General features: G+C 36.1%; 1 protein-coding gene across 1 annotated transcript in view; it reads right to left on the reverse strand.

The window, feature by feature from the left end:
- Window positions 1–15,848, reverse strand: part of LOC107740665 (corticotropin-releasing factor receptor 1-like) — a 23,729-nt gene extending 7,881 nt beyond the window's left edge. Inside the window, exons 1-6 of the mRNA XM_016553170.1 lie at window positions 15,766–15,848; window positions 13,087–13,207; window positions 8,553–8,706; window positions 7,294–7,354; window positions 2,064–2,199; window positions 458–499 (exon numbers count right to left, since the gene is read on the reverse strand). Coding sequence (XP_016408656.1) covers window positions 458–499; window positions 2,064–2,199; window positions 7,294–7,354; window positions 8,553–8,706; window positions 13,087–13,207; window positions 15,766–15,848 — 597 coding nt within the window. The remainder of the gene's footprint in view (window positions 1–457; window positions 500–2,063; window positions 2,200–7,293; window positions 7,355–8,552; window positions 8,707–13,086; window positions 13,208–15,765) is intronic.
- Between the last annotated feature and the right edge of the window lie 228 nt (window positions 15,849–16,076).

Consider the following 16,076-nt stretch of genomic DNA (forward strand, 5'->3'; position numbering starts at 1 on the left):
GCGTGATTTGTGTCATCGTGACATAACACATACTTACAGTGTTTGAAAAAGGACGTAATCATCTGCTTTTTTCTGGGGTGCATTTTACCCCCAAACCGCCCAAAGGGCAAAGTGAAATCGTGAGAGCAACAGGAGATTTGAAGCTCATGACAGACGCGCCCAGGAGATGATTCGCCTTGTGATTGGCTGAATGTTAGTTCACTCAAATCTAAATAAACAAATCAGAGAACACGGGCGGAAATATCGAAATATCGGCGGTGGGTAAAAACAAAGTGCGGGGGACAGAATGACCTTTTACTAAAAGTGCGGGGGACACGTCCCCCCCCCGTCCCCCGCGGCTGCTACACCCCTGCTCAGACTGTTTGCATTGCACTTCAAAGAACAGACCCATCGCTTTAATAGAGCTATGAGCATACTTGGGCAAAAAGGGTGGAATCAGAAGAAGAAGCTTTCTTACCTCACTGTTCAAAAAGCAGTAGAACACTGACACAAAAAAGCCCTGGAAAGAGAACAAGAGAATGAGAAATTTACATTTACCAGAAAAAAATAAGAAGTAAACAAAATCTAAATAACAGCATAAAAGTAATAAGTCAGCATAAAACAGGGTTCACAACCCATTTATCTCAAGTATTTTCAAATGAAATGGGATATTCAGTGGGAATGAATTCAACCCTGCTACAATTATTAGCTGTCAATCATAAATTAATCATTATCAAATAATTTTAATGCTGCTTGTGTCTGGGTTACATTAACAAAACATGAGTGCGTCAAATAGCTGACGCTGAAAGCAAAAGTCTAATTTCTGTGTAACCTTCAAAAGGGAAATCTGTGCCAATTACATCATCACAGAAATAAAAAACTTGTATAATACATAGCCTATCAAAAAAAAAAGGTACTGTATATGATTTTGTAAAGAAGAGAAGCAATCGTCTGCAATCTCCCTAACTGATGACTTTTCTGGGATCTGATAATCTTAACCCTCTAGAGTCTAGACGATTCCTAATAAAGGAATTTAAGTAAACCAATAAACGGTTTTGCTGTCATTATGGTTGCATAACATCTTTTTTCTGGCATGGTATTTTGCAGAGGAAACTGGTAAACCTCTGATAATGCCCACAGTAAAAGCATTTTTTTCTCATTTTTTTTCCCACCCATTAAAAATATTAGTTTTAAAGCTAATTAATGCACCTTTATTAACAAATTAATTAGCTGTATTTTATAAGGAAATGTGTTCTTTGCCTAACTGTGCGAATGGACACAAGTAGAACCACTATGGACAATATGTTATGCAGTATAGTTTTGTATTATCCATTATCCAATCTTTTTTTTTTATTGCTTTTTGATTTTATTAATGATTTTACATGCTTTCATCAGTCTGATCAGGATTGTGCCAAAACTAACCAAAACAATCAGTTTGCATTAAACATGTTTTCCTGACGTGACCACCCTAAAATTCAATTTTCCCCACAGATGAACTATCACTCCCGTGAGGAGTCGGACAGATGTGGGTGCAGATGAATCTGTGGAAAACATGGCTTCGACATGCGTGAGAGACCCCCGGGGCACGCCAGGAAGCAAATGGTGCAAAACAGGGGACAGAGTTGACCTTGTGTGCTTCGGATGACATGGCAGACTGAGGAAATCGAACGAGGATTTCCGAACATGTGGGTGAGATTTAATAAAACACTAAACCTCAAAACACACACATTTAGTCGTGTAAACTGATTGTTTTTTGCGAAAACAAAAGCCTTAGCATGTGATGTTTCAGCACAAAACCTGTGTCTTACACACTACGCACCTGCAATCCAGTTTAAGCAAGCATTAAATGCACTTAAATAGCACTGCGCTGTATTTAGATTCAGTCACTGTCATTATTTTCAATGCAAATTAGGCTTATTATACAATGCGCCTTGTTCACAAACCTCAGCACTTTTTGTAAAAGGCAGCGTGTGCAAATAAACAACTCTATCAGCGGGTGCAATTTATTCTTAGTGAATTTCATAAAGATTCGTTTCGGATCTGCTTTAACACAATTAATCAGGGTCAAAACTGTGTTTGCTCACCTGAAAGGACTCTAGGAAAGAGTTGAAGTAGATGAAGACAATCTGTGAGATCTCATCCTCGCCTGGGTTGACGAAGAACAGCATGTATGTGATGCCCAGCAGCGGCAGAAGAACCAGTGTGGCCTTTACTGCTTTCCTGTGAGAGTCAGAGACGTACAGATGATGATGACAGACCAAACTCAGAAATAAAAGTCTTGTCTTTAGAAATTGGAAATCATTTTTCAAAGTTGTAAATAAAACAAGATTATTCAAGAGTCTTACAAGAAAATAATGTTTTTTTTAGTCTTTCTACGCATGTTTGATTCAGTGTGTAAATTGCCATTTCTTTGTAATAATTTTTTTAATGCTTTTTTAAAGATCATTATTTTGTGTATTTGGTGTAACAGAATATGTTGACATGCTTTAATGTTCAAAAAACACATTATTTTTCAAATACTGTACATTATTGTAGGTCCTCTATGCCCCGCCTCTCTCAAACGCTTCGTTTTCTACAAAGTCCCTCCTTCCGACAAGCGCAGTCTGCTCTGATAGGCCAGCTGACCCAGTGCATTGTGATTGGCCGAACACCGCAAGCACTCGTCGGAAATGTAACGCCCCTTACCATAATCGCGAGCTTCATCTTTCAAAATAAATGTAAAGACAGAGCCCGAAAGGGGAACAGAGTCGCGTGACAGACACAGTGATGAAGCTGGTATGTGTTTGCAGTACACAAGCCACGGTTAAGACAGCTGACTCCACTGTGATGTGACCCTCTCTCTCTCTCTCGCTCTCTCTCTCTCTCTCTCTCTCACACACACGCGCGTGCGTGCACACACACACATACACAATGCGCAAAACTCTGCATTTGAACAGTCAATAGCAAATACTTAAAACTAATAACAAAACAGTAGCTCTTTGTCTGTAATTGAAGAGCCAAAAGTACACACAGTTTTACGATTTTAAAGACATATTTTAAAGGAAATAAGTTGAAAAAGGAGGTAACACTTTAGCATAGGGAACAATTCTCACTATAGTTGCTTATTAGCATGCTTATTAATAACATATTGGCTGTTTATTAGTACTTAGAAAGCACATATTCTGCATGACCATATTCTACATCCCTAATCCTACCCATTACCTAAACTTAACAACTACCTTATTAACTATTAATAAGAAGCAAATTAGCAGTTTATCAAGGCAAAAGTCATAGTTCATGGTTTGTTAATAGCGAGAATTGGACCTTCAAATAAAGTGTGACCAAAAAGGAAATAATCTTTTCTACTTTATTTTATATTTTATGTCAGCATTCACATTAAAGTACGTCTTTTTAAATTTCTTATTCTTAATTTTTGTTTTAAATTATACTCAAAATAAGTATAGACAGTTTTAAACTTAGAAAATTATATTATATTTATTTAAATAAATGAAATGAGGCATGTCATCAAATATTCAATATACAAAAATAATCATCCAATTAAAACCACATTTAACAAACACACTTTAGTTTATTCCATGAAATAAGACAAAAAAGTAAAAAAAAAAATGTTACACAAAATAATGTCACAGTAGATAATACACAGAGTTCAACAGGATGACATTGAGATGAATTTGGTTTAAGCAGTATGTATTGCATTTGCTATGGGCCACTGACTGTGACTGTCACAGACATTAGTCATAGCTGGAGGGAATATGAGCACCACACACACACACGCACGCACACACACACACACACACACACACACACAGATACATACAAACACTCTCTCCTCCAACACTCATCCTCAGTATACATCAATCATCCAAACAATCATCCATCAATCCCTACCTCCCTTATTCATGCCACAGTTTTGACACAGCACACTAACAGCTTATTATAAAGTTCCAGAACTCAGAACAAACAGCAAGCACCTCTAAATTCAGCATCTCAATCCGCTCATCCTCTTCCATCTTTATGCTTCCCCTCAGGAAAGGCAAATCACAAATGAGATCTCTTTAAAGGTGAAGTGTGTAATGTTTTTGATGTTAAAATACATTCTCGTATCGCAGTTTAAAATGCAGAGACAGCTACAAGTAAGCCCATAAAGTAGGATGATTTGCCCATATAGTGTAAACACTGTGTTTTTATTAAAACCGCTGTTTGTCTGAGCATCCCATCACAGCATCATTAGCTTGCACAATAGTGTTATGCTTTCCAGATTAATTTTTATAGCTCTAAACGTTTACTGTATGCAACTGTTGCCTTGCATCTACTATCCTTTTATATCTGTTATTATTTCTCATAAGGAATTTTAGGATAAGTGTCTGGAAAATGATACCCCAGCTGGGCCCAGACAATCTGTTTCTTTGCATCTTACAAAATTGACAAAAATTCTGGCTTTAAAACCTGTAAAATACTGTACCGTTCAAATGTTTGGGCTCAGTATGATTTTTTAAAATACATAAATAAATTATTGCTTTTATTCAGCAAGGATGCTAAGCAATTGACGGACATTTAAAGTGTTACAAAAGATTTCAGTTAAAATAAATGCTGTTCTTTTGAACTTTCTATTTACCAAAGAATCCTGAAAAAAATGAATCACTGTATCACTGTTTTCACAGTAATATTAAGCAGCACAACTGTTTTTAACATGAATAAAAATAAGAAATGTTTCCTGAGCACCAAATCAGCATATTAGTATGATTTTTGGAGGTTTATGTGACACTAAAGACTGGAGTAATGATGCTGAAAATTCAGCTTTGCTTTAACAGGAATAAATTACATTTTGAAGTCAATTAAAATAGAAAACAGTAATTTTATAGTGTAATAATATGTCACATTACCACAATATTTCACAGTACTGTTTGTACTTTTTTTTTTGGGATCAAATAAATACAGCCTTGTTAAGCATAAATTTTTTTTTAAAGTCATACTAACCTCAAACCTTTGCATGGTGGTGTGTGTTAAGAGCTACTCATTTGGTAGCTAACATAGTCAAATTAACCAAAATGAAATAAAAACTCAGACTTTAGAGTGTTATGAATGGCAAGTCTCCTGGGCTAGCAAAAAAAAAAACCATTCCTCTGGTATATAAAAAGAAACAAAGCAAGGAAGAGAAGGCAGCAAGTGTGTCCCTTGGGCAGATATGCACCAGATTTGTTAATCTTACAGTTTCAGTTGGGTACACGGCATAATCAAGACTGTCTCGGCTGAGTGTGTCAGTTTTACAGGAAGAGAGGAACATGTGGCGTTTGGGGATACGTCTGAATAGCAAACTGCTGTCGTTTCTGGAGCTCAACCAAAGACATGCACAGGTTCATCCAGGTAAAACAAGCCTCATGTTTTAAAATGAGCATGTTTTAAAAATGCTTTTCCGGCGCCGTCTACAACAGTACTTAAATAGTTTATCACATATTTAATATTTTCTTTGACCTCATGTACATATTTTTTATAATGTTTCAGGCAACCTGTCCATCATGTCAACTGTCAATTGGTAAGGGATAGGCTAATTTGGCTAGCCTCTATTTAAAGGAGAGTTCACCCAGAAATGAAATTTCTGTCATCATACAAACCTGTATGAATTTCTTTCTTCTGTTGAGCAGAAAAGAAGGTATTTTAAAGAATGTAGGTACCAAACACTTGTTGGTCCCCAATGACTTCCACAGAATGAAAAGACTACTATGGAAGTCAATGGGGAGCAGAAACTGTTCAGTTACCCACATTCTTCAATAGATCTTTTGTGTTCAGCGACAGAAAGAAACTCATACAGGTTTGTGAGTGAGTAGATGATAACAGAATTATCATTTTTGGGTGAACTATCCCTTTAAGTGACAAATAAATTTTCAAGACACCCTAGCACCCACCTTGATGTACAGCCTTTGACATTAACAACATAATCTGTGTACTATTATATGGTTAGCTGCATTTTATTACTAGCATTTAGCATTGTTTGCTTGCTGTGCAGAACTGTGACCCATTTTTGGGTCAAATGCACCAGTCGAGTATCACTTCTCTCTATAGTGTAAAGCAGATGTAAGTGAGAAAGAGAATTAGAGAGGTGTTAAGGATTGTTAACAGAGACTCTTTAATTACTTCTGTGCAGGAAATGGAACTGTTTAGTTTGTTAGCACTTCAGAGCCTCCAATTAACAACTATTCACACATAAGAATAAAGTTCAAATTGGACAGTGTTACCTATTTCCTATTCACAGTCAAAGGAGAATAAAAAAGTCCACTTTTATCCATCCATCCATCCATCAATTATCAATCCATCCATTGATTCATCCATCAATCATTCATCAATCATCCATCAATCATCCATCAATCATCAATCCATCCATTGATTCATCCATCAATCATCCATCAATCATCAATCCATCCATCCATCCATTGATTCATCCATCAATCATCCATCAATCATCAATCAATCCATCCATCCATCCATCCATTGATTCATCCATCAATCATTCATCAATCATCCATCAATCATCTATCAATCATCAATCCATCCATCCATCCATCCATCCATTGATTCATCCATCAATCATCCATCAATCATCAATCAATCCATCCATCCATCCATCCATTGATTCATCCATCCATTCATCCATCCATCCATCCATCCATCCAGCCATCCATCCAGCCATCCATCCATCCATCTATACATGCAGAAGACAGTAAACATGCTGTTCTTGCTTTTTGTTTTATCTCCAACACTGGCTTTCTTGTATTACAATAATATCATATTTCATGCACTTAAGCCCAAATGTCAAGCCTGGAAAATGAAGATTATATACCCTCTACCCCTACTTAATATGAATAAACTAACATTTCTTATTCATTGTTTGTTTGTAAAGTTTCCCATCTTGAGACTGAAGAAGCTAATGAGGGCTTTAGTAGAATATCTGCCCTAATCCATCCTTTTAAAATGTCTAATAAAGCGTGTGTTTGTTTATTTGTTTCTTTTTATACAGGAGATCTTGTACTATATATATCATGTCTTGATTATTGAACTCTAGGATGTTTACATCAATTTCGTGAGTAGCAGGTGTTAATTAGCCTCACTCAGAGCGCAGAACGCTTCTCTGGCTTTATCATGAATCGATTGTTTAATGACCAGAGTGAGGGTAGATGACAGAGATAATTGGAGTTAATCTAACCTTTAATTGCTTTTATTGAGGTGAGGCAGCTTGTGTGTTTAGAGTAAAATACAGGAATTATACAGAGATAAAAAAGAAAGAAAATGGAAGAAAGCCTCAGCATGGGAGAAACTCACTTTTCATTGTCATAGTACAGCTTGCCAATGGCCCAAGCGACAATAATGGGGAATGGAATACCTGAGGAAAAAAGCAGAGCAAATTTCCACCCACTCCGATTAGTTTGAAAAATCAAAGACATTGTACAAACAGTATAATTGATACTATTAAGGAACTGTGTGATAAATCCTCGGCAATGACTCATTTGCAATGCATTTTTAATGAGGAAAATCCAAGGCTTGTTTATTCGCATAATAATAATTTGCCTATGGTTCAGAAGAGAACCTGATTAAATTGCAGTCCTCATTAGTGTAATTATCAACTACTGTAACCGTGTCTCCTTTTCAAGTTATTAATTGACAGTAATTTAATCACTGCTGTACTTTAAAGGCAACATGAAATCAGAAATGACCTTATTTGCTTTCTCAGTATTTGCGCTGTGTCCAAAATTGTTTGTCTGCTTCATTTTTAATCATAATTATTTTTGTAAAATGGATTGTGTACTGTGTCAGACTGACTTTAAATACATTTTAATAAACAATCTATGTCATTCTATGAAACAGGTGCTTTTCCCAGGTGAGTTCATACTTTTCCATTTTCTTTTTTTTATTTTCTTTTTTTTAAAAATTATATCAGGTATATAATGTGTTTAAAGCAGGGCTGTCAAACAATTAATCACAATTCATTTCATGCTAAATAAAAGTTTTTGTTTATATAATATATGTGTGTGTACTGTATATAAAATATAAATAAAAAATTTATATTTATAAAAAAAACCATTTATATTTATATATAATATAAATATAAATACATACATGTATGTGTGTCTATTTATATATACATAATTAGTACACACATATATTATATAAACACTAAATTTTATTTTGCATGTGATTAATCGTGATTAATTGTTTGACAGCCCTTGTTTAAAGTGTTAATACATTTCAATGTCGCAATCTCAAGCTAAAAAAAAAAAAATATTATGTTGAATAAAATAAAATAATAAATAAATAAATAAAATAAAATATTTTTGTTAGTTTTTCTTAATGTGTTTAATAAATATTAAGGATATTTTAAGTTAGCATAAGCTATTCATAGATGTTTACACAGGCATAAGGGACAAAAACAAGTACTTGATGTGGAATAATTCTACATCAACAATGTGACATGCTCATCTCTAAATACATGTGACTGCACATGCCATAAGTCATAAGTTATTTCAATATGCATGATCCAAAAACTGTATAATTTCCATCATAGTGGATCATGGGATACTTACACCAGCCTATACAAATGAACATCCATTTCCTCAGTTTGTCGGTGGAGTATGTCAGTACTATTGCTGTGTGCAGATAACAGCCCTCTCCAAACATCCAGAAGAAGTTGGTCACATGGAAATAATTATACGCTGCTGTGACCAGCCTGCACCAGATCTGAGAGTGATGAGAGAAAGAGAAATCCAGTTAGATGTTTAGATACTGTCCTAAATTGTGCCTAAGGAGATCGCCATGCCACTTCTTGTTAGCATCCTCTGTTTTAAAATGCTTTTATTTTAATAGCTTAAGGAAATGAAAGCTTGCGCATGTGTGTGTTTGCGTGTGTGGAAGGGTTACTCTTTATGACTGAAGCAGAGTTCAAACACCAAGCAGGGGATAAAACCTTTTTACTCCAAGGGAAGGTACATTACAGATGGGTAGATTGGGATGGGGGGGTCTAAAACGAGGCCTTGGGATGGAACAGATTTAGATTAAAGTATGATGAAAGCCAGTGGATTATGGCTTCTCATGACAGGACTATCAGAAGCACAATACCTCTTAGGATGTAATACAGATGGTCAGTGTCAAAATCAAAGTCTTATTTCTGAATGTGAAATCTTTAAGCTTTGGCAGATCAAAAGTAGTTTGATCAGATTTCAACAATTTTAAAGGCAGTTTTATAAGTTGGTTTTTTTTTAGTTAAGAAAACAGTGTAAACACTAGTGGTAATTTCCTCAATGAAGACTATGGTGAAAAATGTTCGTTGACAATCTTTTTTCCCATGACTAAAATGAGACAATGACGAGACGAAAATAAGGTCAACAAACAATAACTGTGACTATACCAACATGCAATATCATGGATGATAAAATACGAGAATGAAATGTATTTAAAAAATCAAAACTTTTTTAAAAAATAAAAAAATAAGACAAAAATATTGCAGACTGTTGTACACGCCTCTACTATGCCAGCTTTCATGTTTGCGGTTGCCACATATCAAGAGTTCAAATCCCCAAATCAGAGCTTCTCTGTTGAAAAGATACATTTTCGGCCTGTTTTACTTAATTTATGCAGTCTGGCAGCTTCAGTCTGTGTTCTGTCATGAGCCGCTTGTGCTACATGGATCTCAACTATATTGTTTGCGATTGTGGTTTCTGGAATAAATGCACGTACCCAACTGCTGTTGTTTTACTAGAGAAACATTATTGCAGTTTGGAATTACTGGAATGGTTTTTGTTTATTTGTTTGACCAGTTTTCATAATGTAGACAGAGAGAGTATATGTCTAAATTCTTGATATTCATTTATATAATAAATAGCTTATACTGAAATAATTTCCTTCATAAGAATCTTACTCAAACTGGATTTTTAAATGAAAATTTCATAGATTTTGTTTTCATCTTATTGGTAGTAAATATTATAGGTGTATAAATTAAATAGTTCATATGAATAAATAGCAGTTTACATCATTAATAAACAATACTAACTTCTACTTTAAATAAATGCTGTTCTTTTGAACTTTCTATTAATCAAATAATCCTAAAAACAAATGTATCCACTAAATTTGTTTCCACAAAGATATCAAGCAAATAAAAGTGCTAAAACACAAAGCTGTAAAAGGAAGAATAAACAAATACATACATAAATACATTTACATAACTTTTTTACAGTTACAGTAATAATATTCCACAATATTACTGTTTTCACTGTATTTTTGATTAAATACATTTATAAGAGATTTCTTTCAAAAGGAAAAAAAAATCACTGCCCCCAAACTTGTGAACGATAGTGTATATACTTTGAAAAAGGATAGATTGATGATTAAGAAATCATCTAACAGGCCAAAAAACAAACAAACACAAACACAAACAAAAACTCGAATGACAGAGATGTTAAAAAGACAGTATGACAGAACTGCAGCTGGATGGGAAAGCAGAGATGCTTCTGACATTTGCAAGAGACATCCACATCAGAGGAGCCCTCTATTTAATCCTGTTTAATCCCAGCCGCCGCTCCTTTGTTTTGGCCATATTTCATCACTGTGCCCTGTCAAGTTGTTGTCTCACGAGAAGATAAAAAATCTGTCACTCTCGGCTCAAGATTGAAGATTACAGCTGTGAGTTATGACTGAAGTGGGAATTCAAGGGTCACAGAAAGATTATACATTTTCAGACCTCAGAAAGCAAAATCTCAGGCTAACGCTCATCTCAGCCATATGGGCTTGAAAAACTAATGAAGGTTTATTGTTTCCCAGCATTAATCAGTGAGCTAATAGTCCATAGACCATTACACGTGTTCTGTGGTAACGATTTTGTTTCAACATGTGAAATAGCGGAGGGAAATGAAAAGCTTCTTCAGTCATAAAGTCCTCTGGCTCTCAGAAGTACTTCTGCAGAATTTTACAACCGTCTTGCATAATAGGCCCCCTGGTGTGACAGGAATTTAGGATCATGTAGAGATTATAAGCTTCTTTGGGATCTTTATTGCTAAGTTTACAGTTACTTACTGAACAATGTCTTTCATTAACAGGCATTGTGTAAATTCTCCACCAAGTGACACTTTTCACAATAAATGTGTCATTTTGTGCTATAAAGCTCAGCGAAAGAGCTGTTTGCTCTGACTTGTGAGCCGTTTCTAAACAGATGCATCTTGTACATACAGAAACAAAAGACATAATGCAAAGCTCAACCTCGTTAAGCAAAGAGGATTGAGTCAAGATGGTCTTTGTATAAACCAAGAGGCAACCGGGTTCACTTGCTTGAACTGTAATTGAAACGATTCAAAACAAGTGCATCAATGACATCGCGTATTTACACAATTTCCTTCACATTTAAACAGCCTCCGGCTCTCCATTCTGTCCAAAAATGCTCATTTTATTTCATCTAGACAGGTCGACGGAAGGCATTTGTCCACAAATCTTTTCTTGTCACTTTTAAACATCTCAAAAGAGCTTTCTTTGAATGGAAACTAGGAAAATTAGGCCACTGCTGTCTGCACAAAGACCTGGAGGAATGCTTAATAACCACTTCCGCCTTAAAACCCCTTGCAACTTTTTGCTTCCTATTTGAAGTTTCTCTCTAGGGGAGTTCAGAGGTAGAACTAATGTGTTGCCATGCAAAATCTTAGCATGAAGAGCCAATTAAGTCAGCCCTTGCATAAAATACAGATAAACAGGTACAAATTTTGCTTTGGCAAATACAAAAGATAAGTATCAAGGACAAACATGGCGCAATCAAACTCTGATACTTTCTGAAAAGCCATGTGCATCATAAAGTACGAGTCTGAATTTGGATGTAGATGGAAAAGCCCCTTGGGACTGACACTGACATGGCGGTAGATTAATTAATTGCTCGGCTCAGTTGATTAAGGAAGCACAGAAATGTGGAGGGTAATTAATTCTTGGGGAAGCATAGCGGATGGTGACTCAGGGGCCGAGCTGTTTGCATTCCCACCCAAAACACCCACCAACACACATCTAGTGCCAACAACGCCATACACTCTGAGACTAGTTAGATTTCCATGTCTGTTAGAGAGCAGAAACAGAGACCCAGGTGTCAGGGGCAGGTTTTGAATGCAATTAAATTAATAGTTCATCCAAAAATGAAAAATTGCTGAAAATTTACCCTCAGACCATTCAATGTCCATATGTTTTTTTTTTCATTACAGGTTTGGAGAAATTTAGCATTACATCACTTTATGTCCAATGGAACCTCTGCAGTGAAAGGGTGCCGTCAGAATGAGAGTCCAAACAGCTGATAAAAACATCACAATAATCCACAAGTAACATACATGACTCCAGTCCATCAATCAACATACTGTGAAGTGAAAAGATACAAATCCATCATTAGGGTGTTTTAACTTTAAATCTTTGCTTCTGGCTAAAACACCAGTTCAAAAGTCATAACGCTTCCCCCAGTGAAAAAGTCCATCCCCTGTTGTCCTCTCACCTCAAAATCCAACTGTATGCACTGTGTGAATCTGTTTCTCAGATCTGTGCATATTTCTCTCCTGTTTCAGACAAGATGACTTTTTCACTGGAGAAAGCATTATTATGGATTGTTGAGCTGGAAGGAACAGTTTGAAGTTAAAAATGCAATAAGTAATGGGTTTGTTTCTTACAAACATGCCGCTTCTCACTTCACATGACGTTAATTAATGGACTGGAGTTGTGTGGTTTACTTGTGGGTTATTGTGAAGTTTTTATCAGCCGTCATTCTGACGGCACCCATTCACTGCAGGGGATCCATTAGTGAGCAAGTGATGTAATGCTAAATTTCTCCAAATCTGTTCAGATGAAGAAACAAACTCAAATTTTCATTTCAAGTGAACTATTCCTTTAGTAAACTTGTGTTTGTCCGCATGTGTGCCAACAGAATGAGAGAATAACAGTAGGGTGAAGAGAGAGAAATAGCGAGAACGAACAATGGATGGAACAAAAAGGTGGGTGTGCGCGTGTTGTGAGAAATAACAATGGATTATGTGTGCACTGCTTGTGTATTTTGAAAAGAAAAGTAATAGGAGAAGGAGAGAATATTTGTCTGCGTATGTGTTTACTCACCACATTGCTCTCATGCACCTCTGGGTTCATAGTGAGCTGCACCACGAACCAGGTGGCATTTCGCAGGATAAATGCTGTAATCAGGTTCCAGTGGATGATATTTCTCAGACACCGGATACTCCTGAGAATGGAGGGGAAGGAAAGATGGAGGAGGCAAAAGATGGAAGGAAAGAAAGAGTTAAGATGTTAGATGAAAAACACTCTTCCTATCAAGGCTTTTTGTTGTCTTTTTCACAGGGTGTGAATGCATTCACAGCATGACTTCATGTTGTTTTATTGGTAGATCCATTGTGCTGTTGAGTTTTCTCAGCATGCGGTCCCATCAGAGCACATTATGTTTATCTTTAAATGGCTCACCAACTGTGTGAAGCAGTTGCATCTTCAAGTAACGCACATTTCATATTCAGAACTCATATGATATACACATAGGGTGTGTACTGATTAAAAATGTAGTCAAATTAATCAGATTATATGCCCTTTAATAAAAATAAAAAAAGCCACATAAATGGACAGTTCACTCAAAAAAAAAAAGTGATATACTCACTCTCATGTCGTCTATATGATTTTCTATCTTCTGTGGAGCACAAAAGAAGATATTTTGAAAAATCTTGCAACCAAACTGTTTTGGTAACCTTTTTTAAAATCTTTTTTTATGTTCCACAGATCAAAGAATACAGATACAGGTAAAGCAATATAGGTTTGGTAAACTTTATGAACTGTCTTTCTTGGGTAAACTATCCTTTCAACAACCACCTCTTTGACAGTGAAAATGTGCTGCTTTCCAATCATCATTCTTTTGTTTGATTCATATCAGTTCGAATTTTGGTGTCAGGGTGAGAAGCAATGAAAAATGGTTTGGTACTTAAAACGATAATAAACATGATGCCTAACAGGCCTTCTTTGTGTGTTTTATACTGTTGAAAATGTCACCAGTGCCTCAAGAGAAACATTTGGATCGGGCTGCCGCTTTGAAAAGCTACATTCCAGCATTTCAGCATTTTACACCAGGTTTCCTGCTTCTGAAAGGCGTTAGAAGAAACTGCTCCAATATGCAACACACTAAGCTCGTGGTCAGAATAGTGTCAATCTGAAGCAGGTCAAGAAGTTGAGGGCAAACTCAATGCACTTTGCGTGAACTTGGCTTTCAGATTGATTGCCCAGATTTGTGTCATCAAGCGATGAAAGGTTTTGCCCTAACAGCTGTACATAAACACAGTCAGAAAGGCTATTTACTGCACACTATTCCTTGTCTTTATGTTGTATATTCTCATGTGTTCTAGTACATAAAACACCATCAAGATGCATTTCTCTGCAAGCTTCTATTTTTACCAACACATCTGCTTAAAAATTTTATAACTGGCTGTTTTGTTCTACGGCTGCCTTGCGACTGAGTGAGAATTGGTTATTGTATGACCTTTGTTTGGCCTCAGGACTGTTTATATGTGACATCTATCAGGGCGCCGTGCTGCTATTTTTTAAAAGGGGACTTCAATGCCAGTCCAGGCTCAACTTTGCACCACTGGCAAGATAAAATAATAAAACAAGAAAAAAGAACAACCATGTCTTAATAGTTAAGGGTAAGATGTGTTAAGTTTTGATCAGCATGCAAGAAGACTAGGATTCAAAACATTTTCAGAAATGAATCAAAATCGCATCTGAATTTGACAGTCCGTGATCCTCATGATTTTTTATTCTTTCAAAGTGTGTTGTAAATGACCCTCTTTTTTTGCTTCTCTCTCTCTCTCGTTCTCTTAAGTTATGGCATAAATAACAGCAGTGCGACTCAAAGGTCAATTTGCCTGTGATATCAGCTTCAGGCTGGAGCCGGTATTTACGACTGACCAAAGACTAACAGTGACCTCCAAATCAAAGCAGTCATCATTATTAGATAAGCAGCAGAACTTCCCGGATCAGAAGAATAAAAGAATAACTTACAGAAGCATGAGTAAACTCTTAGGGCAGTTTCTCAGTGCCACAAACAAACACCAGCAGGGTCAAAAACCAACAGAACTGATTTAGCAGCCAAAAATGAGAAGAAAGCACCATTAAAGAACTCTATTTTGAGGAATGTAGATACTTCAGTCTCACTGCAGAGGACAGATGGGTTGGCACAGTTATCTCCATAATGATCCCACGAGACACATCTATAGATCATAAGAAAAATGGGCTGACGTTCTCCATGCATGTTTAAGGTTGAGTTATGCTAGATGAAATGCACCCTGAAACATGAGGTTTTATTTCGCATCTACATCCCTGGAAATGTTAACCCGTTAAGGGTTATTAAGTGATGATGAACAGATACATGACACTGATTTTACATCACTTATTTAACCCAGTTTCTCATATTTCATTGATTAGTTTAAGTTCCACTGGCTGCTGGACAGGAACATAATGTTGTCATGCATGTTTATGCCCGTAAGAGCTGATTAATATCCATCCTTCACTCTCTCTATGCGCCCCTGACCTCTTTTCCAATTAACTCTGACAGCTCAAAGGAAACAAACGTAAAACAGAGAGACAGAAAAAAGATGGGGGTTTTGTTGAATTGACCTCAAGCAATAAAATGTGCCAAACAATCACATTTCCTGTCAAATGACAATGAAACGGGACTATATGCTGTCATAGATTTAGATTTCTAAAAAAAACAAAAAAAAAACAACAACTAACATTTATGCTCACCTCAGATCCACAAACACGTTAACAAACACAAATCCCATAAACACACAGTTAGCAGTTGCCTCAGTTGTGCATTTACGTGTCATCTCAGCAGGAAGCTGCTAGTCTGGGGAAATTAATTTACTGCAGAGGATGCAAGGAAACAAATTATGAAATGTATTGTCTCTCTGCCTGTGCATCTCATTAGCAGATCAAACTTAAAGAGAAAACAACATCAGCATGAGAAACAGAACCATTTTTAAAAATGTCCTTACAAAAAGGCAAAAGAAGAACATTCGTTTTTAAATATGCTTTAGTTTGCAATTATATGCTTG

The sequence above is a fragment of the Sinocyclocheilus rhinocerous genome, unplaced genomic scaffold, assembly GCF_001515625.1.
Source record: "Sinocyclocheilus rhinocerous isolate Xijiao unplaced genomic scaffold, SAMN03320098_v1.1 scaffold705, whole genome shotgun sequence".
NCBI classification, from domain to species: domain Eukaryota; kingdom Metazoa; phylum Chordata; class Actinopteri; order Cypriniformes; family Cyprinidae; genus Sinocyclocheilus; species Sinocyclocheilus rhinocerous.